Genomic DNA, 17,204 nt, shown 5'->3' with positions numbered 1-17,204 from the left:
GCACTCAATCACGTCCTATACACCAGCGCACACAGACACTGTTACGCATTTGCCTTTCCCACTTTGGTGTTCGTTTTTCTTCACTTGAACCTCTCTTCATTCCCCTGTTCACTCACAAACGTAGTCCTTGCCCACCTCCCCCACCCTGAGTTCTTGCCAGGTCTGCGCACTCTGAATTGTGCTCCTCTTTTTGTTTTAGGCGCTGTATCTCCCTTTCGTGTCTCGCAGCGAAGATGTGGAACATGTCTTCCAGCCCGGTTCCCTCTGTGAATGGTTCTCGACCACCAGCTGGAGTCGCTGGCGGCTACGTCTTCATACCCTCAGGGACAAAGCAGGCAATGCCGCTCCACGCAAGTGGGGTAGTGAACGGTGTAATTCCAGGTGTAGTTCCCCCACACGATCGTACACAAGAGGTGTGCAAGTACTTTGTGAATGGTGGGTGTCTGCGTGGGGCAAACTGTCCCTACCTTCACGAGCTGCCTGACGAACGTCACCTTGACGTCAACGGGCTTGGTTTCATTCTCAACCCAAACGTTCATAATGCGCAGAAGACAGTAGCATCTCCGCAGACGCCAGTGACGGCAATCACACCTAGTCAGCCACTGAAGGGAACCGGTTCCTCTCTCACTATGATGCTCAGCAGTCAGAATGCCACCCAGAGTAGAGTCTTCGGCCCGACCAAGGTAGCCAAGAACCAGCCGCCCTCGATGAGTGGTTCTAGTTCAGCATCACCTCAGGCGGTGCCCATGGGAAAGCTGCCAGCCCCTCCCAAGTATAATCCACCGGAGCCATACTTAGAGCTTAACCTACCTCCAGCGCTAGCATTTCCGCTGAAGGTTCCGACGAAAGACACCACTGCGACCCTCGCTCATTTGATGCTACAGAACTGAGTCGATCACTTGGCATGTTACCAGTAGGAGCAGCGGTCGCACTGAGCACGGCGAAGACAACACAGTTGAGCGAGTTGTGTGTGCTTTCGGGCTGAGCTTCGGATGCATGGCCGAAACTGCCGCGTCACTAGCTTGTGATTTTTTCTTCTATGTAAGCTGCGAAGAAATGTAACATTTCTTTTATTTGTTGTTGCTTCACCTTCTAGGTTTGTCTCCCACTGTCTCCCGTCATTTTTCGCGCGCGCGTGTGTATGTCTGCCTCTACCCCTTTCCCAAACACCGCCGTTGTGTTGTACTTTTGTAGGAGTGTGTTCGTTTTTGAAGGAAATGCGGTTGGGGGTCCTCATTCGTGAACCCAGCAGAGCGAATCGACCACGCTTAGAGTGCACGTGCTCACGCGTGCGTAGCTGCTTGCTGAGAGGTGTGGCGCGACCAAAGTGTCTTCGACATCGCGACACTCCCTCCCTCCCTCTCCCCCCCATTCCTCGGAGAAGTTGCGTCTAGTTGTTTGTTCCGTTTTGCCCTCTCATTTCCCCTTCGTTCTCTTCTTAACTTCTCACGAAACACATCTTCTGACAGCGGTGCAGCGGCATTTATTTTCTTCGTTCGGTTTTGTCTGTTTTCTCCCGAGGGATTTTGCGGAGCTTCGGGGGTGTGCTAATGTGTGTGTGTGTGACGCCAGAGCTAATTAACATGAAGCAAGAGTAGAAAAGAAAAAACAGATGCGCTGCTGCTGAGGAAAATGTAAAGAGAAACTGCCCTACAGAAGACCTCGCACCGCATACGTGAGTAATTCAATGAGAGAGGCACACACAACTACCCAGGCGTGAGGGCGGATATGAACCGAAAGAGGCAGCACGAGAGTGACGACCGAGAAAAGAAGGCGCGCACACGCTTGCCCGCCAACTCATTCCTAGCATCACACGCATTGAGGTGCTTCTACTTTTGGTTTCCTTTTCTCGGTCCTCTCTTGTTCTTTGACGTTGGGCTTTCTCGTTGTCTTCCCGCTGACTCTCTCGTTGAGGTTCCCTTCTCCCGCGTCTTGCTGTTCCTTTGTGCTGCGTACATGTGTGTGAGGCTGCATTTTTGTGTCTCTCCCTTGTCGTTTCCCCTCCCCCTTGGGAGTGCGTGTCTTGCCAAGTCTTCTCAGATCCTCACCTCTTTTTTTTTTCGCCTGTGCTATGCTGTGGTGTGTTGTACTGTTTTGGCCTTTTTTCCGGAGCATTGTTTTCTTCTCTACCCCGTGTGTGCTTGTTTTATTTCCTCCATCGTTCCCTCCCCCTTTCTCGACTTCTTTTTCTAACCGAGAGAGAGAGGGAAAGAGAGTGACGGCGACCACCACTACTATCAGCATTAATGCAACACCAAAGAAAAGACACTCCCACAGAAACTCACCACAGAAGTGACAGAGAGTAAAGGGGGCACCATCATGCAGTCAAAAGCTGAAGTGTAATGAAGTGCTGCGCAGACCCCTCTTCGAGGAAGCGACGCTGTGCGGATGTAACCAACGCGGAAGTAAGCACAGAACGACTCCCTCGTACGTTGCCACCTCTTCTGTAACCCTTCAAACAAATGCGTATGCACGCGGATGCCGCGGCAGCTGTTTTTGGACCTTCATGAAGTGCTGGGGCAGCTCGTCACCCATAAGAGGGCCCGTGTGCATGTGTGCTGGAGGCCTCTAACTGCTGTTTCTTTGCCTATCAATAATTCCAGATTGTCTTTTGCCATCCCTTCCTTCTCTCTCTTTCTCCTCGTTTTCTGCTGCCCGCTCGTTGTAGACGTTGACGGATACTGTCATGTCCGCGCCAAGAGGCGAACGTGTGGCCATGGCAGGTGATACAAATCGGTCTTTCACGTCTTCTCCGCCTGATGATATATTATCCGAGCTAACCAGTCATGTCTCACGGAGTGCCATCACCTCGTATGGGGCGCGCATGCCGAAGGAAAGCGCTGAGTCCGTTCTCCTTAGGCGGCGCATGGAGGTGATGAAAACCGCAGCTGCCATACACGCCAATGAGGACATCTTTGGTGGCGCTCACGTATCAAAACACGTTCGTGCCCTCCCGCAGATGAAGCCTGCACGCCGAGATAAGACCTGCAAGCCCCTTTACCCGACCACCTTCACCAATCGATACAAGACGATAGCGGATTTGAAGGCCGAAGATGGCACCCAACAGGCCGCAGGCCAACTCCAGAGAAGCTCACTCGTGCGCGACGCTTCAGGTTCGCTGGTACCTACTGAGTCACTTCACGGTATCGCTATCACAGGTAGCGATCCTCGACAAGCGGTGACGGAGAAGTACCGGGCGGCACTGGTCACTTACCGGCAGCATGTCTTCACGCGTATTGAGCACTCCATTATGAGTTTCAGCCATTCTCTCGGGGCGGTCAAACCTTACGCAATGAGCCGAGCCGCAAAGTTGGGTACGCGACACTGCTTTGCTGATCTTCCTCATGACACAAATGATCGCTACGTGGATCGAATGCAATGCTACCGCCCTTCTAAAGGCCTTTACACTTACTACTAACCGTTCCAGGCTGCCTGGGCATCTCCTCCTCAACTCCCCCCCTCCGGCAGCTGTGAGTGCACTGGAGCTCGTTGTAAAGCTACTGGATCTCTACTGGCACACACAATTATGAGGCGTCAGAGCAGGGCTACCGGCCGACATTTATGTATACAATTCCCCAACTTGGTGACGCTGGTGTTGGCGTCTTTTCTCCACCTTCTATGTGTGTTTCCTCTCCCTTTCTCTCATGCTGCTCTACGGACTAGTGCTGCTCATTCCTCTGGTTTGCTTGCTCTACGTGGGTGCCGGCAGCCATTGTACAATGCTTTTCCGCCATCCTTGAAGTGAGGCAAGAACGACGACAATCAAGTGGCACTGGCTTGGTGTGGAGGGCCGACTTTGAAGGACGCCTCGCGGACTGTCGCTTTTTCGTAGAGGGCAACGAAGGGAGAAAGTGAACTGTGTGTGTGTGTGTGTGTGCTGCTCTAAATACCTCTGCTCCGCTCGACCCTGTCTCGTCCGGGTTGATTTGGTGCGTTCTTGTGTTAGGGTTCCACAGGCCTTGGCGGCCGCTTACGGTGTTTCGCGGTTGGGTGACTTCTGTCTTCGATCCGTCTTACTGTCGGAGTCCCCCAGGCTGCACTGACGCATGTCACTGTCCTCTCTCTTCATGGATTTCGCTCCCACTACCTCCACTCCTCTCCTTCTCCCCTTTGCAATCCAACACACACATGCGTGCATACTTGTACATACCTTAAACGCGCCTGCGTTCTCTCTGCATGTGTCCTCCTTTGGATCGTGTGCTTCGACGCTAACACCGTGTTTTGCCGCCGCTCCTCCCACAGAGTAAGATAATAATCCTTCTAACTAACTCGACTTCTATCACTATGCAGCAAGCGTACTTTGGTCAGCAGCCCATGTTGCCACCTGGCTGGCAGCTGTCGTACACTGCTGATGGAAAGCCCTACTATATTGACCACAACACCAAGACCACCCACTGGACGATCCCTCCGACCGCCTACGAGTCGTACTACAACAACGGCCGCGGTCGCGGTGTGGGCTACCGTGGCGGCCGCCAGGGTATTGATAGAACGAAGATGAAGTCAAAAATGTGCATCTACTGGGAGAAAAACGGTAACTGCGCATGGGGAGATCGCTGCGCGTTTGCGCACGGCGCCGAGGAGCTCCGTAATCCCGCGAGCCAACCTCGAAGCAATGCCCCTGCGAGCGCTTAATGAAATTGTGGCGGCATACGTAAGATAAGAAGATATGAAAAGCGGTACGTGCGCTTCTTACTTTAGCTGTGTCTGTGTGTTTATGTGTTTCTCTGTTTTTTTTTGTATTTTTACCCACGGGTTTGTCTTCATCTATTCATCTCAAGCTGGTATTACTCTCGTTGACGCTCGCTCCTTCACGTCAGAACCGTACAGCGAGCACGCGGGCGCGAGAGAAGGGGGCAGTACGCATTTGTGAGGGCTGTGATACGTTGTTAAGGGAAAGCGACCTGGCCGAAAAAAAAGGAACGAGCAGTAAATCCAGTGCAAGCCGGCGCACAAAAGGCGAGATCGAGGCAACGGAATGCAAACAACAGAAAAGTTAAGAAAATACGAAAAATAAGAACAGACGCAGAGGAATCAGAAGGAACGTCTCCAATTAGGGTGACCGCCTCGCACGCCCACGCATACATCTCTCTGTCTGTCTGTCTGTGCGTGTGGGCCTGCATGGATGTGCGCGGGTATAACATGTGTTTTTTCCCCCTTTGCCTCTTCTCCTGTTTCTTGTCTATTTTCATCCTTCACGTGTCGTTCTAACAGTGAGGCGAGCACCTGTGCGTCAAGTCGTCATCCCCGTTTGTGCGCGCTGGAGTCATTTCCAAAAAAAGAAAAAAGGACTTCGTAAATGTGTTGGACTTTTGTACAGAGAAAAGAAAACCGAAGTCAAATACTGCGAGAACTTCGCAAGACGCCAACTCGTCTCAATTCCGTGTTCCTTCTTTTACGTGTCATTTCGGCCTTCTCCGGCTGTGATGCGACGGTGAATGAGCCGAGGCTGGTGGTGGTATGGGTATAACGGAGACAGGAAGGGATTTCTCTGATGGTCGACGTTGCCCACTATGGCGCACGTCTTCGCGACGACGCAAGAGGAGAAGGGTTGGGGTTCTTTCTCTGCTTTCCTCGTATGGTCCCACATTCCTGTTCAAAGAGCAATTAATCTGCAAGAGAAGGGGCAAGCGAACGGGGTGAAAGTGGCATGTGCAGCCACTCCTCCGATCATGTCACCGCGAAGCGCAAGAGTTGCGACGTAAGGATCTGACCCGTGCACCGTCACTCTTCCCCTCGCTGATTGCAGTCCGCTGGCACATTCAATGTCATCGCGTTCATCGTTCAATGCGGTAGCTTCAGGTCTCTCCGTCTTTTGAGGCGCATTGTTGCCTACCTGACCTCCCTCCTTCGTTGTCCCACTTTGGTCTTCTTTCCCCCCGTTTACACGTTTTAACGTCATCCCTGTACTTCTTTCATTGTGTGTCATCTTCCCTTAACACGCAAATGAGTATACCACATTTTTTCAAGTTACAGTTTTTGCTCTCCATCTCGTATTTCCTTCACTTCGCTCTCTGCTCAACCCTGAGCTTATTCCTCCATGTCTGCGCGTGTGCCCATAAGAGCCTGACGAAGTATACCTACACACATACATACATATATACATATACTCATATGATTATATACATTCCCCCCTTTGCTCATGCGTGCTTGAACTACTTCTTTTCGTTTGTGTCTTCGCCACGGTGCCGTGGCAAATTCACCTGGCATTTCTCTTCCTCTTTTGATTCCTCACCGACGGTCTCGGCGAATCTGTTTTCCTCCATAGTTCCCCCGACCCGCTCAACTTTTGAGCGTTGCAATGACAACTCGCCAGTCACTTGCAAACATGCTGGCAGGGCTCATCTTCTTCTCCCTCACGTTCACATCGACGTATGCCCATCCACCAGCGAAATCCGTGCCGACGCTGTCCCTCTTCGACATCAATAACTCCTGCATGCTTTCGACAACCGGCACATCCGAGGTCGTTTCTCTCGGGCAGCGCAGCCTCTTCACGTCTCGGTTTGAGCCAAATCCGTCCGTCTCTGTCGCCTCTCTTACGCTCTACGGCGCCGAGAACAGCCACGTGACCCGCACATTTGATTTCCTAACTATTCTCTACTGTGTGGTCAAGTCTGGCACATACTCAGCGTGCGACCTTCGCGACCACATCCTATACCTGATGTTCCGCTTTCACCACCGCTATGAAACCAACTTCCAAGCTGATGTTTGGCAAGACCCCGTGCCTCTCTCGGGCACTGTCAAGGCCTTGGAGGAGTTCAAGGCGCACTTGAATCGCTCAGATGTGGTGTACCCAGAAAATGACGGTACCATGCGCGTGGAGAGCAGTGCCACGTGTTGCGACATTACGAACGAGTGCTACCTTTCACGAGCAGCGACATACACAAAAAGCTACAAAGAAATCGATCCTTCTCAGTGCACCGCCCGCTTTCTCTTTCGCCTCGGCAAGCAGTACACGATGAATAGCCCGTTGCACGTCCACCTCCGCAGTAGCCTCCCGCATGATGCCAGGACAGTCGTGGACGTTGTACTCGTACTGAGCCGACAGCCGTCATCAAACCCGCTCAACCATAGGTGGTGGATCGAGAGTGTAGCGGGTCGCTTGGCGCTTCTTGTGGTGAGTATTGTGATCACTTTTGGCTTTCTCACCGTGACGCGGGAGGCTGGGGCGCAGATGGCCCGCCAGCGTGCAAGCGAAGGCGTGTTAGCGCCAACGCTGCTCTACGACGGAGAAGCTAGTGACGATCCGTTCGTCTTCTTTCTGCGGGTCGTCAAGGTGGGGGCAAACGCTCTCCAGGGGTATGCGGCGTATGTGTGGGCCAAGGCGCATGCTCTCATATGCTTGCGTAGACGCCGCAGTACTCCTGCCGATGAGCACGCGGCAGAGTTAGAGCGCGAGATCACCGCCTTGAACTCGTCAACTTTCTCGGAGGAAGAGGATTCGGGGTCCGTGTGCCGTATCTGCCGTTCTCCAGAGCCGCGTGAAGACCTCTTCGCCCCATGCGCCTGCAACGGCTCCAGCAAGTTCGTGCATCACAACTGCCTCGAGCGGTGGCGAGAGATGACAAGCAATCCCCAGCACCGTTGCGTTTGTGCGGAGTGCAAGACACCGTACACTTTCGTGCGCGTCGTCGTTCCGCAGAACCCTGATCTTATCACTCGTAGCCTCATCATCGAGTCAGCCGTTCGGCACGTCGCGGCGAAATTACTGTGTCTGGCGATGACTGTGTGCTTCGCCGTCGGTGGGGCGTACTTCCTGAAGGTCGCCTTTTTCGTAACAACGTTGTTCGACACTGGAATCGACTGGGGTGTTAGCCAAGGCTACCACTGGGTTCTTGCCGCATATTTTCTGGTTGCATTGGCTCTCAATTTGAGCATCATGAATCCGTTCGTGCGTGGCATACAGTTGACTTGGATGCAGGTGATGTTTGTGATGCTGTCGCTCCTGTTTATTGAAATCCCCATTAGCTATGCAACGTCCGCCCTCCTCAGCCTCACTTTTGATTATCTCTTCACGTGGGAGGTCTCGTACGGAATTGGACTTGCCTCCACGGCGTTGCTGCGCCTGATGGGCACATTTTCCAATTTATCTGAGGTACTCGAGTCTTTGTCGGAGGAGAGGGAGGTTGTCGCTGCACGAGCCGAGCGTGAAGTAGAGTAATCCCTGTAAGCCACTTCACACCCTTCCTTCTTTTGCCTTTCGCACGCAACAAGGCCACATTATTTGTGGCCTTTATTTTTTGAGCACCTCCTTTCGCACTACCCACTGCGTGCTGCCACCGAGTCTTTTGGCAGCCGTGCCACTACTGAGCGCATGCGAGACGCCGTCGTTGTGTCTTGGGGGGTATCTTTTTTCTATTTTCCTGCCTGCCTCCGATGATGAGGAGGGGACACCGCAATGCGTGGTATCAGGGTCCAGTACCCCCTCCGTGTGGGAATGCCGGGCAGCCCCTCCCTATCCCTGCCAGCGCCGCGCCACTTCTGGCGGTGACAGGGTCAAGCGCCTACGTCGTGGGGAAGGCAGAGCGATGCATCGCCACTCTGGCGTCTGCGGCCGGGTCGTGCGTGGCGCTGGGTGTGAGCGAGCTGCAGCGTGGCTGGAATGTGTCGCACCCGGCCCCCGCTGCCAACTGGTGTGGGGAGCCTGCGGCCCCGCGAGGGACATGCACGGCATGCCGACCTGCATCATGGAGGCGGCTGTGGGGCGACCTGCGACGCGCGGGTGCCGGGCCACGTGGAGTCTCGCTCCCGTAGTAGGGCTGAATGTAGACGCGCTGGAAGCAAGACGTCTTTCTCTTTTGTTTTGGTGTCTGTGCTGCTTCATGGAGCACTTTGGTATTCTCCTGATGAGCTCAAGTGTTTTCGTCTTACCACTGCGTTTTCTTGTTTCTAATACTCTTGGCCAACACACCATCTTGTCTGATTTTTGTGGGAGGGGTGGTGTACTTTCACCACTTCTGGTTCATGTCGATGTTGTGTTTTTACGTGTGCCTCTGCTGAGCTTGTCGACTGTTTTCACGGGTTCTACTCGTCTTATGTCGTTTGTACCACGTTCAGATGTGCTTTTCTTTGCGGTACTTCACGAGTGCATAATGATGGACCCCTTCTTGTGCATCTGCTTTATTGGCCGAACACGCCACCATAAACAGAACAAAACTTTGCTACTTCTAGCGAGTAAGGAGCCACAAGAGTGTGCCGTTAAATCCTTCTTCCTCTGTTTCCCAACGTCCACCTGCAACCAGCACCCTCACGCACGTAGTATGGCGTATATAAGGGCATTTTTTTTGCCTGCGCATAAAAGCGATGGAGTTGGAGACGGTCGTTGGTGGGAGATCCAGCGCCTCTTGTCGCCGCCGCTGATCTCAGTAAGAGTTGCGTATGTCATGCTGTACTTGATGGATGTGCATTCTCCTCTTTCCTCTTTCGCAACATCCCTCATTATTGTGGCCCCTCGCTGTTCTCCTTTCCGGTCAATTTAGTCCTTCCCGCGGAACACGCGTTCACCCCCAGCAGAGGCATCAGCTCCATCCTATTGAGGCTACTTTGGTTTTCAGTCATGCTGCGTCTTACCACCGCTCGCTTTTACCAAAGTGTGACTGCTCCCCTCGGAAAGGGTTGTGTTATGCCGATGAAGTTTAACTGCCTGAAGCCTGCGTACGTGCCCAAGTCGTTCACCACCCAGTTCTTCGTTCTGGGCACATGGTCGATTAGCAACATGATGGCCAACTTTGTGTTCGGGGCCCTCATCATCGCCGCCGCCAACGGTGGCCTGAGCGGTGCCTGGCCTCCGGATCCGCATTCTCTGCATCCCTAAAAAGGTATGTTCTATGCGCGCCCCTCTGCGACTGTGTATGTCTGCGCCTGTGCGCGTATGTTTCTTTTCAGTTCGAAGGGAGAAGTAGGATTTAAGCAAGCCGAGCGGTGGGTCCTCGTGCCTCTGTAAGTCAGGGAAGGGTCTTCGCCTCGCGTTTCTTTTTTTTTTTCTGACGTTCTCCTCAGTAGTACCCGTAAGATATCTGGAAGACGAGAAGGGTAGGGTAGGAAGGGAAAAAGATGTCCAGTGCGCGTCCTCTACATCTGGGCGCTGTGCTACGGCGTGTGGTCCTCCTCCCTACTGGAGGGCTATGCGTGCATGCAGGGGCGTGTACCCACGGACACCCACATGCACATGTCGTGCCATAGTCTCCTTGCAGCTGCGGGGGGTCGTAAAGGAAGAAAGGCTGTGAAAACGCCATGTATCTCGAGGAAGCGCCATTCTTTAAGGGGCCGATCAGTACAGGATGTATATCTGCGCATGTGTGTGTGTGTGCGCGCCATGCTTCAGACGCCGCGTGAGCACGAGGGCAAGTCTTCCTTTCTTCCACGAAGCGCTCTGTGCGCAATTCCACCTCCTTTTCATTTTCTCATTGGGGCTCTTGCGACCATTTATGCCTCTCTTCACTTGTTTTTCCCTTCCCATCGCTCTTTCTTGTCACCGGTTTCTGTGCACGTGGGTCAACCTATTCGCATACCCTTTCATCTTGCCCTCTCTCTTTCCGCCCGCCTACCCACACAAACACACCCATTCAGAATGCATGTACGCGTACCCTTCCGTCTGTTACCCCTCACGGACTACCGGGGCATCGCTTGTCACCTCCTTCCCTTTTCCTTCTTTTACCTATTTTCCCTATTTTAGACTCTTAGAGACACCACGCAGCCATGGACAAGTACGAAATCCTCGCTCAAATTGGCGACGGCACCTTCGGGTCCGTTGCAAAGGCTGTGAGCAAGAAAACTGGCCAGCTTGTAGCCATCAAGAAGATGAAGCAGAAATTCTACACGTGGGAGGAGTGCGTCAAGCTTCCCGAGGTAGACGTTGTGCGGCGCATTCACGGCCACCCCAACGTGGTGAAGCTGCGTGAGGTAATTCGCGAGAACAACGAACTGTTCTTCGTCTTCGAGTACATGGACGGAGACCTCCTCAGCGTCATCAAGAAAGCAAAGCAACAGGTCGGGCCGTCCGCCAGTAGACCGTCTGCCGCGCCGTTAATTCCGTATCCGCTTGTGAAGAACTACATGCGCCAAATTCTGCAGGCACTTGTGTACATCCACAAGCGCGGCTACTTCCATCGCGACATGAAGCCTGAAAACCTTCTCATTCGGAAAGAGACAAGCGGCGACGATGTGCTGAAGCTGGCAGATTTCGGACTTGTCAAGGAGATCCGTTCCCGCCCGCCGTTCACCGACTATGTGTCGACGCGGTGGTACCGCGCGCCAGAGCTGCTGCTGCAGGATCGCTACTACGGCGCTGCGGTGGATGTGTGGGCTGCCGGCTGCATTATGGCGGAGCTCATCACCATGCGGCCTCTTTTTGCAGGCACCAACGAGGTAGATCAGCTTTTCAAGATAATGTCGGTGCTTGGGTCTCCCACTGAGGAGGTGTGGGCTGGTGGGCTGCGCTTGGCCAAAAAGATCCGCTATACGTTTCCAGCAGTAGCCGGTTCCGGTCTTGCTCAAGTGCTGCCGTCGCATATCCCGTTGCCGGCGCTGGATCTGCTGCGTCAGATGCTTGTCTACGACCCGAAGGTGAGGCTGACGGCGGAGCAATGCCTGCAGCATCCCTTTTTCAAAGTCAGCATTGACGAGCACAACGCGCCATCCTCCGCCGTGCTGGATCAGCTGGCGCTCGTGGCAAAGCGGATGCTACCAGGGTCGAAAACAGCGCCACCGGCGCTGAAGAGCCCCACCGTAGATCAATTAGCGGCGCTGAAGGTGGCCAGAGCCTCCACCGACGCATCACTCTCGGCTACCTCTCCACGTAAGTTTTACCAACTCAGCACCCTCAAGGACTCCGCCCCGTCGTTCCCAAAGGTCCCGGTCCCCTTGTCCACCTCCCCACCGTCCCTTGACGCGCTGTCGAACGCTCCATCACCTCTGCGTGGGCTTGGGACCCTCTCACCAGAGGGGCTACCAGCACTCGCCAACGGCTACCCGTGCCTCAGCCTGACGACGGCGTCCAAGGGAAAACGCCTCTTACAGGAAACAACAGGCACTTCGCTTGCAAAGAAGCTAGCGGGCTTGAAAAACATCAAGGCTGGAAACGGGAAGCTCTCTGTTCCTTACACGCTGGCAGCCGCCAGCGCTGCGCACTCGCCCAGTGCAGCACCTAACTTGATGGTCTCCGCGCCCAAGGCGAGGCCATCCACCTTGGTATCCATCACCAACAACCGCGACACCACGACGCCGCAGTGGCGCCGCAACCCGCACAAGGAAACTGAGACTACTTCTCCTACGGCAACGTCTGCAGGGACGAAACGGGAAGTGAGCCTGGACGAGCTAATGGATGAGTTTTCTTCAGAGATGACCGCCATGGGAGTGCTAGCGCAGCGATACGACGCGGGTGCCTCAGGCGAACTGAACAACAAAAGCTGCACTTCTCAGTCAGCGCTTACGCACAATCCTGTGGCCACGCTGCTGAACAACAGCCGGTACCCAAGAAAGTCCATCGCGAACTCTAACCCTCCGTTTAAGGCAAGCAACTTGCCTCGCACCACACGTCCACTAGATACAAGGAAGATGGACGATGGTGTCGCGAGGAGCGACCTTCCTCGCACAGATCACTCATCCCCAAAGGGGGTCTCGACATCGCTGAAGGCGCTCCTCGCAAAGCACAAGATGAGTGGTCTGGCGTTTCAATAGCTCAGCCAGCCTCCGTCTTTCTTGTTCTTTTTTTTTTCACACCCATCTTTGTTTTGTTTTGTGGTGAATGGTGGTGATGCGGAAGTACAAAAGAGAGTGGTTTCGTGGGATGGCGACCTCAAACACCCACAGTAGAACGATCGGCTACAAGTCCGTGTCCCCGCTTCCCCTGCTTTCTCCTGGCCCCCCTCAGCGCTTCTGTCCACTCTCCCTCGTCCCTTTCTACCGCATTTTCTACCTTTATGCTCGTTTTTCCCTTTTTTCGTTTTGCTCGCATTTCTGCTTTAGTGCTCGAATCAAGGAACCACGAGCAGACAAATTTTACATGTAAATGAAACCGACGCACCTACTTCTGCGTTCTCTCTCGTATTCCACCATTCCCCTTCCTCGTTCACTCACTGTTTTTTTTTTCGCCTCTTTTTTATTTGTGCTGCGCACACCTCGCATTATGCTTGGCGACGTTTGTATACCATATGGCGTGTGCTTGTGTGGACGTGCGTGAATCCCTATGGGATGTGTCTCTCTATTTCTCTCGGTAGTTATGTGCGTGTGTGCGTGTGCGTGTGTCTTGTCGGCCTTTGACTCCAATGGACGTTTTTTTCTCCTTTCCCCTTTTGTTCTCCACTTCATTATTGCTGCCTGCCTCTTCTTAAATGTTTTTCTCGCTCGCTTGCTTTGCCTCTCTCCCCGTCTCTGTCTCCTTATCTCCGTGTGCAAACCTCCTTTTTTTGTATTCTCGTCTATCTTGTTTGCCCTTTTTTTTTTTGATCTCGGCTTCATAGGTGCCCGAACCTGCTAATAATGAACAGTAAAACGAATTTTTTTCCACCTCTGTTTCCCCCCTTCAGCGGGAACTGAGAACCTCCATGAGTGAAAGAAAGGGACAGTACGCTTCTCTTCTCTCACGAGCGGCAGATCCTCCGACCGCATCGAGCACACCTCCATCTGCTGGTAGACGCATCCGACCCTTCAAAGTGTGCGCAGACAGAACTGACTTCCCATATATCCCTCTTACTTCCTTCTTCCCCCCCTTTAATATCTCCTCGCCCCGCGTCTCTTGTACTGCTCTCGTGTCTTTCCCTTTGGACGCGCCATTGGTCCTAGCAGTCGGCTTGCGCGAAGCTCACAGCAACATAATCGAATCAGTACCCTTTTCCTTCTCTCTTTTTCGGTGCGCCGCTGGGCGTCGCTCGGTCTCTCTCTGTACAGCTGCACTTCTTCTGTTTTTTTTTTTGTTTCCATTTCACTCCTTTTTGGTGTGTGTCCACACCCTCCAACTCGGCGCACACACCCACTGCCTGCCACGAAAGCCGAGACGAACTTGGCTTTTTGTGTTTGGTGCTTTTTCCAATTCCTGTGGATCTTGCTTACGACTTGCCTTGTCCCCCTCTCTCTCTGCTTGTGTTGTGCCCTCAGTTGAACCCGCGTCACTGACAAGAGCGCCTTTTTAGGCACTCCTACAGACGCTCCACCGTTTCCTCCTCATCTTTTAGAGCCGCCGCTCCACCGCATCCACCAACGAGGATAGTCCTACCCGCGACTCCTGCTCACATGCCAAGCACCACCGCGTCTCGACGAATTTCATAACAATAGCCGTAATCACCGAAGATCAAAGCCAGCGAGCGGAAAAAGAAAAGGGGCCACAGCGTTTCCTGTCGCCTATTTCATGCTGCGTTTGACTTTCCATCTTTCTGGGGAAGTGCTATAATATGGCCGCGAACGTGCTTCAAAGCTATATTGTGGCTGGACTTCACAATGCCGCTGCGAAGTTGCCTTCCTCAGCGCAGCCGTACGCAATGGCGCTGATGCGCGAGGATATGATATCAACCACGTTGGCGACTGCCACTGTGACGGCTGTCATTCTGTACATCGTCATCACAGTCGTGCTACCCGGGATGCGCATGGACTTTTATCTGTCAAAGCTGCCCACCGTTAAGAACGGCGTTCCATTTCTGGGACACGCCCTGCTGCTAGCTGGCCCCTCCCCGTGGTCGAAAATGTCGAACTGGAGTCTGTATCCCGAGAAGAACCTTCCTCAAAAGAAAGAGGATATCGACGCCCCTCAGACAAGCCGCCTGGTGACATACAACGTTGCTGGCATGCGTGTGATTTACATCAATGAGCCTCGTCTGCTGCGTCGCGTACTTCTTACGCATCAACGCAACTACCGCAAAGCTCTTGCGGCAGCGTATAAACACTTCATGTGTCTCCTCGGCACTGGCCTCGTCACCTCGGAGGATGAGCAGTGGAAGAAGAGACGCCTGCTGCTGTCTCATGCGATGCGTATCGACATTCTAGATAGCATTCCTGAAATGACAATAAGGGCAGTCGATCGCATTCTGCAGAAGCTCGACGCGGTTGGCGCCAATAACCCGTTTGTGGACTTGAATGAGGAGTACCGCCATATGACACTGCAGGTGATCAGCGAGACTGCGCTGTCACTCTCCGCGGAAGAGGCCGACCGCATCTTTCCGACTCTCTATTTGCCCATTGTGCACGAGTGCAACAGGCGTGTGTGGGCACCATGGCGCGCTTACATGCCTTTCCTACACGGCTCGCGCGAGCGTAACCACTGCCTCTCCGAGTTGAACAAGGCACTGAGAGACATCATCTGCAGCCGATGGGAACAGCGCAAGGACTCGAAGTACGCGAAGAGGCCCGACATACTCGCATTGTGCATTTCCCAGATCGACCACGTCGACGAAAAGGTCATCGTGGAGCTCATCGATGATGTGAAGACAATCTTGCTTGCCGGACACGAAACGTCGGCCGCGCTGCTGACGTGGGCCACCTACGAGGTTCTGCGCCACCCAGAGATCTGTCAAAAGGTATTGGAGGAGGCCACGCGCCTCTTCGACCCCGCTCGCTGCACGGAGCGCGTACAGACTCGCTACGGTCCTCGTGGTGTGCCGGCAGTCGCTGACGTGCGCGACCTGGTGTGGACACCTGCAGTGCTGCGCGAAACGCTGCGGCGGCACAATGTAGTGCCTTTGGTGATGCGATACGCAGCGAAGGATGACGTCTGGCTTGCGGCAGATACCGGCCTCGACGCCGACGTCCGCATTCCCGCTGGCTGCACGATTGCTGTTGGCATCGAGGGTGTGCACAGCAACCCCGATGTGTGGAACAAGCCAGAGGTATTCGATCCGACCCGGTTCATTGATGCCGAGATCGCTAACGACAGCAACTACCTGAATCAAAGCAGCAAGGATGTAAAGTTTACCAAAAAGATCGACCCGTACGCCTTCATTCCCTTTATCAACGGCCCCCGCAACTGTCTCGGGCAGCATCTCTCGATGATCGAGACGCAAGTTGCCTTAGCGTATATGGTGCTTAACTACAACCTCAAGATTTACCGCGACCCTTCGTACAAGGGCGAAATTGTGGCGTACGAGGATAGCGTTGGTCGCCATCACGACTTCATCATCCCACAGGTTCCGCACGATGGGCTGAAGGTGTGGGGTACACCGAACAAGCTGTTCATGTAAAGTGAATGGAGAATTACTATCACACGTGGACGAACGAGTAAAGAGAAGAAGACGCTGCACTGCTACAATCCACATATACGCCCACTCGCACACCTCCTCGTTCCTCTACATTAATTGCTACACACATATCGACTCCTTCGGTGCCGCACGGCCAAAGGAGACGAGTGCGACAGCGTAACGAAGTGCGACACCTCCAAGTCGATTCCATCCGGCGGTTTCGTCTTTTTTTTTTTTTGGACGCGGCAGCGTAGAGGGCGAACACGTGCGCATTTTGGGGCCACTTTTTTCTATCTTTTCCCTCCCTCGGCAATCGAAGTCGGCGTGTTTGGGGACATCGATTCTTTCTTTCCTCCCTATGCATACTCCTACAGTCATCAACACCGATGCGAGAATATTGGTGGAGATCGTATAGCACCAGACCCACGACAGTGTAAGCAGAGGCGTTGCTTCGCGCAGGAAGCACGCAAGGAGATGAGAAGGAAGACAGGTGGAGCAGAGGAGAGAGGGCGTGAATAGATGTGTAGATGACGCGTTCCCCAGTCCCCTTTATTTCTCTCTGAGCGCCATTTTTGCGGGAGAGCACCGATCCGACAATGGACTATAGAAGACAAAGTGAAGCAAAGTTAGCACAGGCAGTCAAGCTGGCGTCGGTTGCCCCAACGCTTGAGATATGTGAGTCCGCGCAACGAGTGTGTGGCGGGCTACAGAGCGAACTCGTCTCCATGCGCTTTCTTCACTGCGTTCGACCTCTACCACTTCTTTTCTTGGGTACTTCTCAAAAAGCAAAACAACAAGAGCCAAGAGAGGCGGGAAATGGAGACATGTACCGCACCGTCGATGAACAACTTCGTACGTGATGAATCAAGTGGATCTCCACGCCCCAGCGACTACCGCCGTGCTCAGTTATCATTGGACTCATGTTAGCTCACGGAGCGCACATCAAGGCCTCCTTGCTCTGTGGGCAGCGCGCCTGCATTCTGCTCTTGCATTGGCTGTAACACGCTTACTCACCCACTTTCCGGGAAAAGCGTTCTCTCCTCT

At 53.6% G+C, this 17,204-nt stretch overlaps 7 protein-coding genes across 7 annotated transcripts, besides 1 other annotated feature; all 7 read left to right on the top strand.

Annotated features, from left to right (window-relative positions):
* Positions 1-338: 338 nt before the first annotated feature.
* Positions 339-890, top strand: LPMP_270150 (hypothetical protein; the record flags this gene model as incomplete). The annotated part of the gene is made up of 1 exon (XM_010701800.1): positions 339-890. The coding sequence occupies one exon, from the start codon at positions 339-341 to the stop codon at positions 888-890; it is 552 nt and encodes a 183-aa protein (XP_010700102.1).
* A 1,796-nt stretch (positions 891-2,686) lies between these two features.
* LPMP_270140 (hypothetical protein) lies at positions 2,687-3,418 on the top strand (the record flags this gene model as incomplete). The annotated part of the gene is made up of 1 exon (XM_010701799.1): positions 2,687-3,418. The coding sequence occupies one exon, from the start codon at positions 2,687-2,689 to the stop codon at positions 3,416-3,418; it is 732 nt and encodes a 243-aa protein (XP_010700101.1).
* Positions 3,419-4,284: 866 nt separating this feature from the next.
* Positions 4,285-4,632, top strand: LPMP_270130 (hypothetical protein; the record flags this gene model as incomplete). The annotated part of the gene is made up of 1 exon (XM_010701798.1): positions 4,285-4,632. One exon carries the CDS (start codon positions 4,285-4,287, stop codon positions 4,630-4,632), a length of 348 nt encoding a protein of 115 aa, XP_010700100.1.
* A 1,666-nt stretch (positions 4,633-6,298) lies between these two features.
* Positions 6,299-8,158, top strand: LPMP_270120 (hypothetical protein; the record flags this gene model as incomplete). The annotated part of the gene is made up of 1 exon (XM_010701797.1): positions 6,299-8,158. The coding sequence occupies one exon, from the start codon at positions 6,299-6,301 to the stop codon at positions 8,156-8,158; it is 1,860 nt and encodes a 619-aa protein (XP_010700099.1).
* Positions 8,159-8,368: 210 nt separating this feature from the next.
* Positions 8,369-8,769: a repeat region.
* Positions 8,770-9,553: 784 nt separating this feature from the next.
* Positions 9,554-9,811, top strand: LPMP_270110 (hypothetical protein; the record flags this gene model as incomplete). Its single annotated transcript, XM_010701796.1, has 1 exon — positions 9,554-9,811. One exon carries the CDS (start codon positions 9,554-9,556, stop codon positions 9,809-9,811), a length of 258 nt encoding a protein of 85 aa, XP_010700098.1.
* An 884-nt stretch (positions 9,812-10,695) lies between these two features.
* On the top strand, positions 10,696-12,675 carry LPMP_270100 (protein kinase, putative; the record flags this gene model as incomplete). Its single annotated transcript, XM_010701795.1, has 1 exon — positions 10,696-12,675. One exon carries the CDS (start codon positions 10,696-10,698, stop codon positions 12,673-12,675), a length of 1,980 nt encoding a protein of 659 aa, XP_010700097.1.
* A 1,709-nt stretch (positions 12,676-14,384) lies between these two features.
* On the top strand, positions 14,385-16,163 carry LPMP_270090 (cytochrome p450-like protein; the record flags this gene model as incomplete). Its single annotated transcript, XM_010701794.1, has 1 exon — positions 14,385-16,163. One exon carries the CDS (start codon positions 14,385-14,387, stop codon positions 16,161-16,163), a length of 1,779 nt encoding a protein of 592 aa, XP_010700096.1.
* Positions 16,164-17,204: the final 1,041 nt, after the last annotated feature.

This window comes from Leishmania panamensis (assembly GCF_000755165.1).
Source record: "Leishmania panamensis strain MHOM/PA/94/PSC-1 chromosome 27 sequence".
NCBI lineage: Eukaryota > Euglenozoa > Kinetoplastea > Trypanosomatida > Trypanosomatidae > Leishmania > Leishmania panamensis.
Note: the sequence above shows the minus strand (reverse complement) of the source record. Positions and strands in the feature narration are given on the sequence as shown.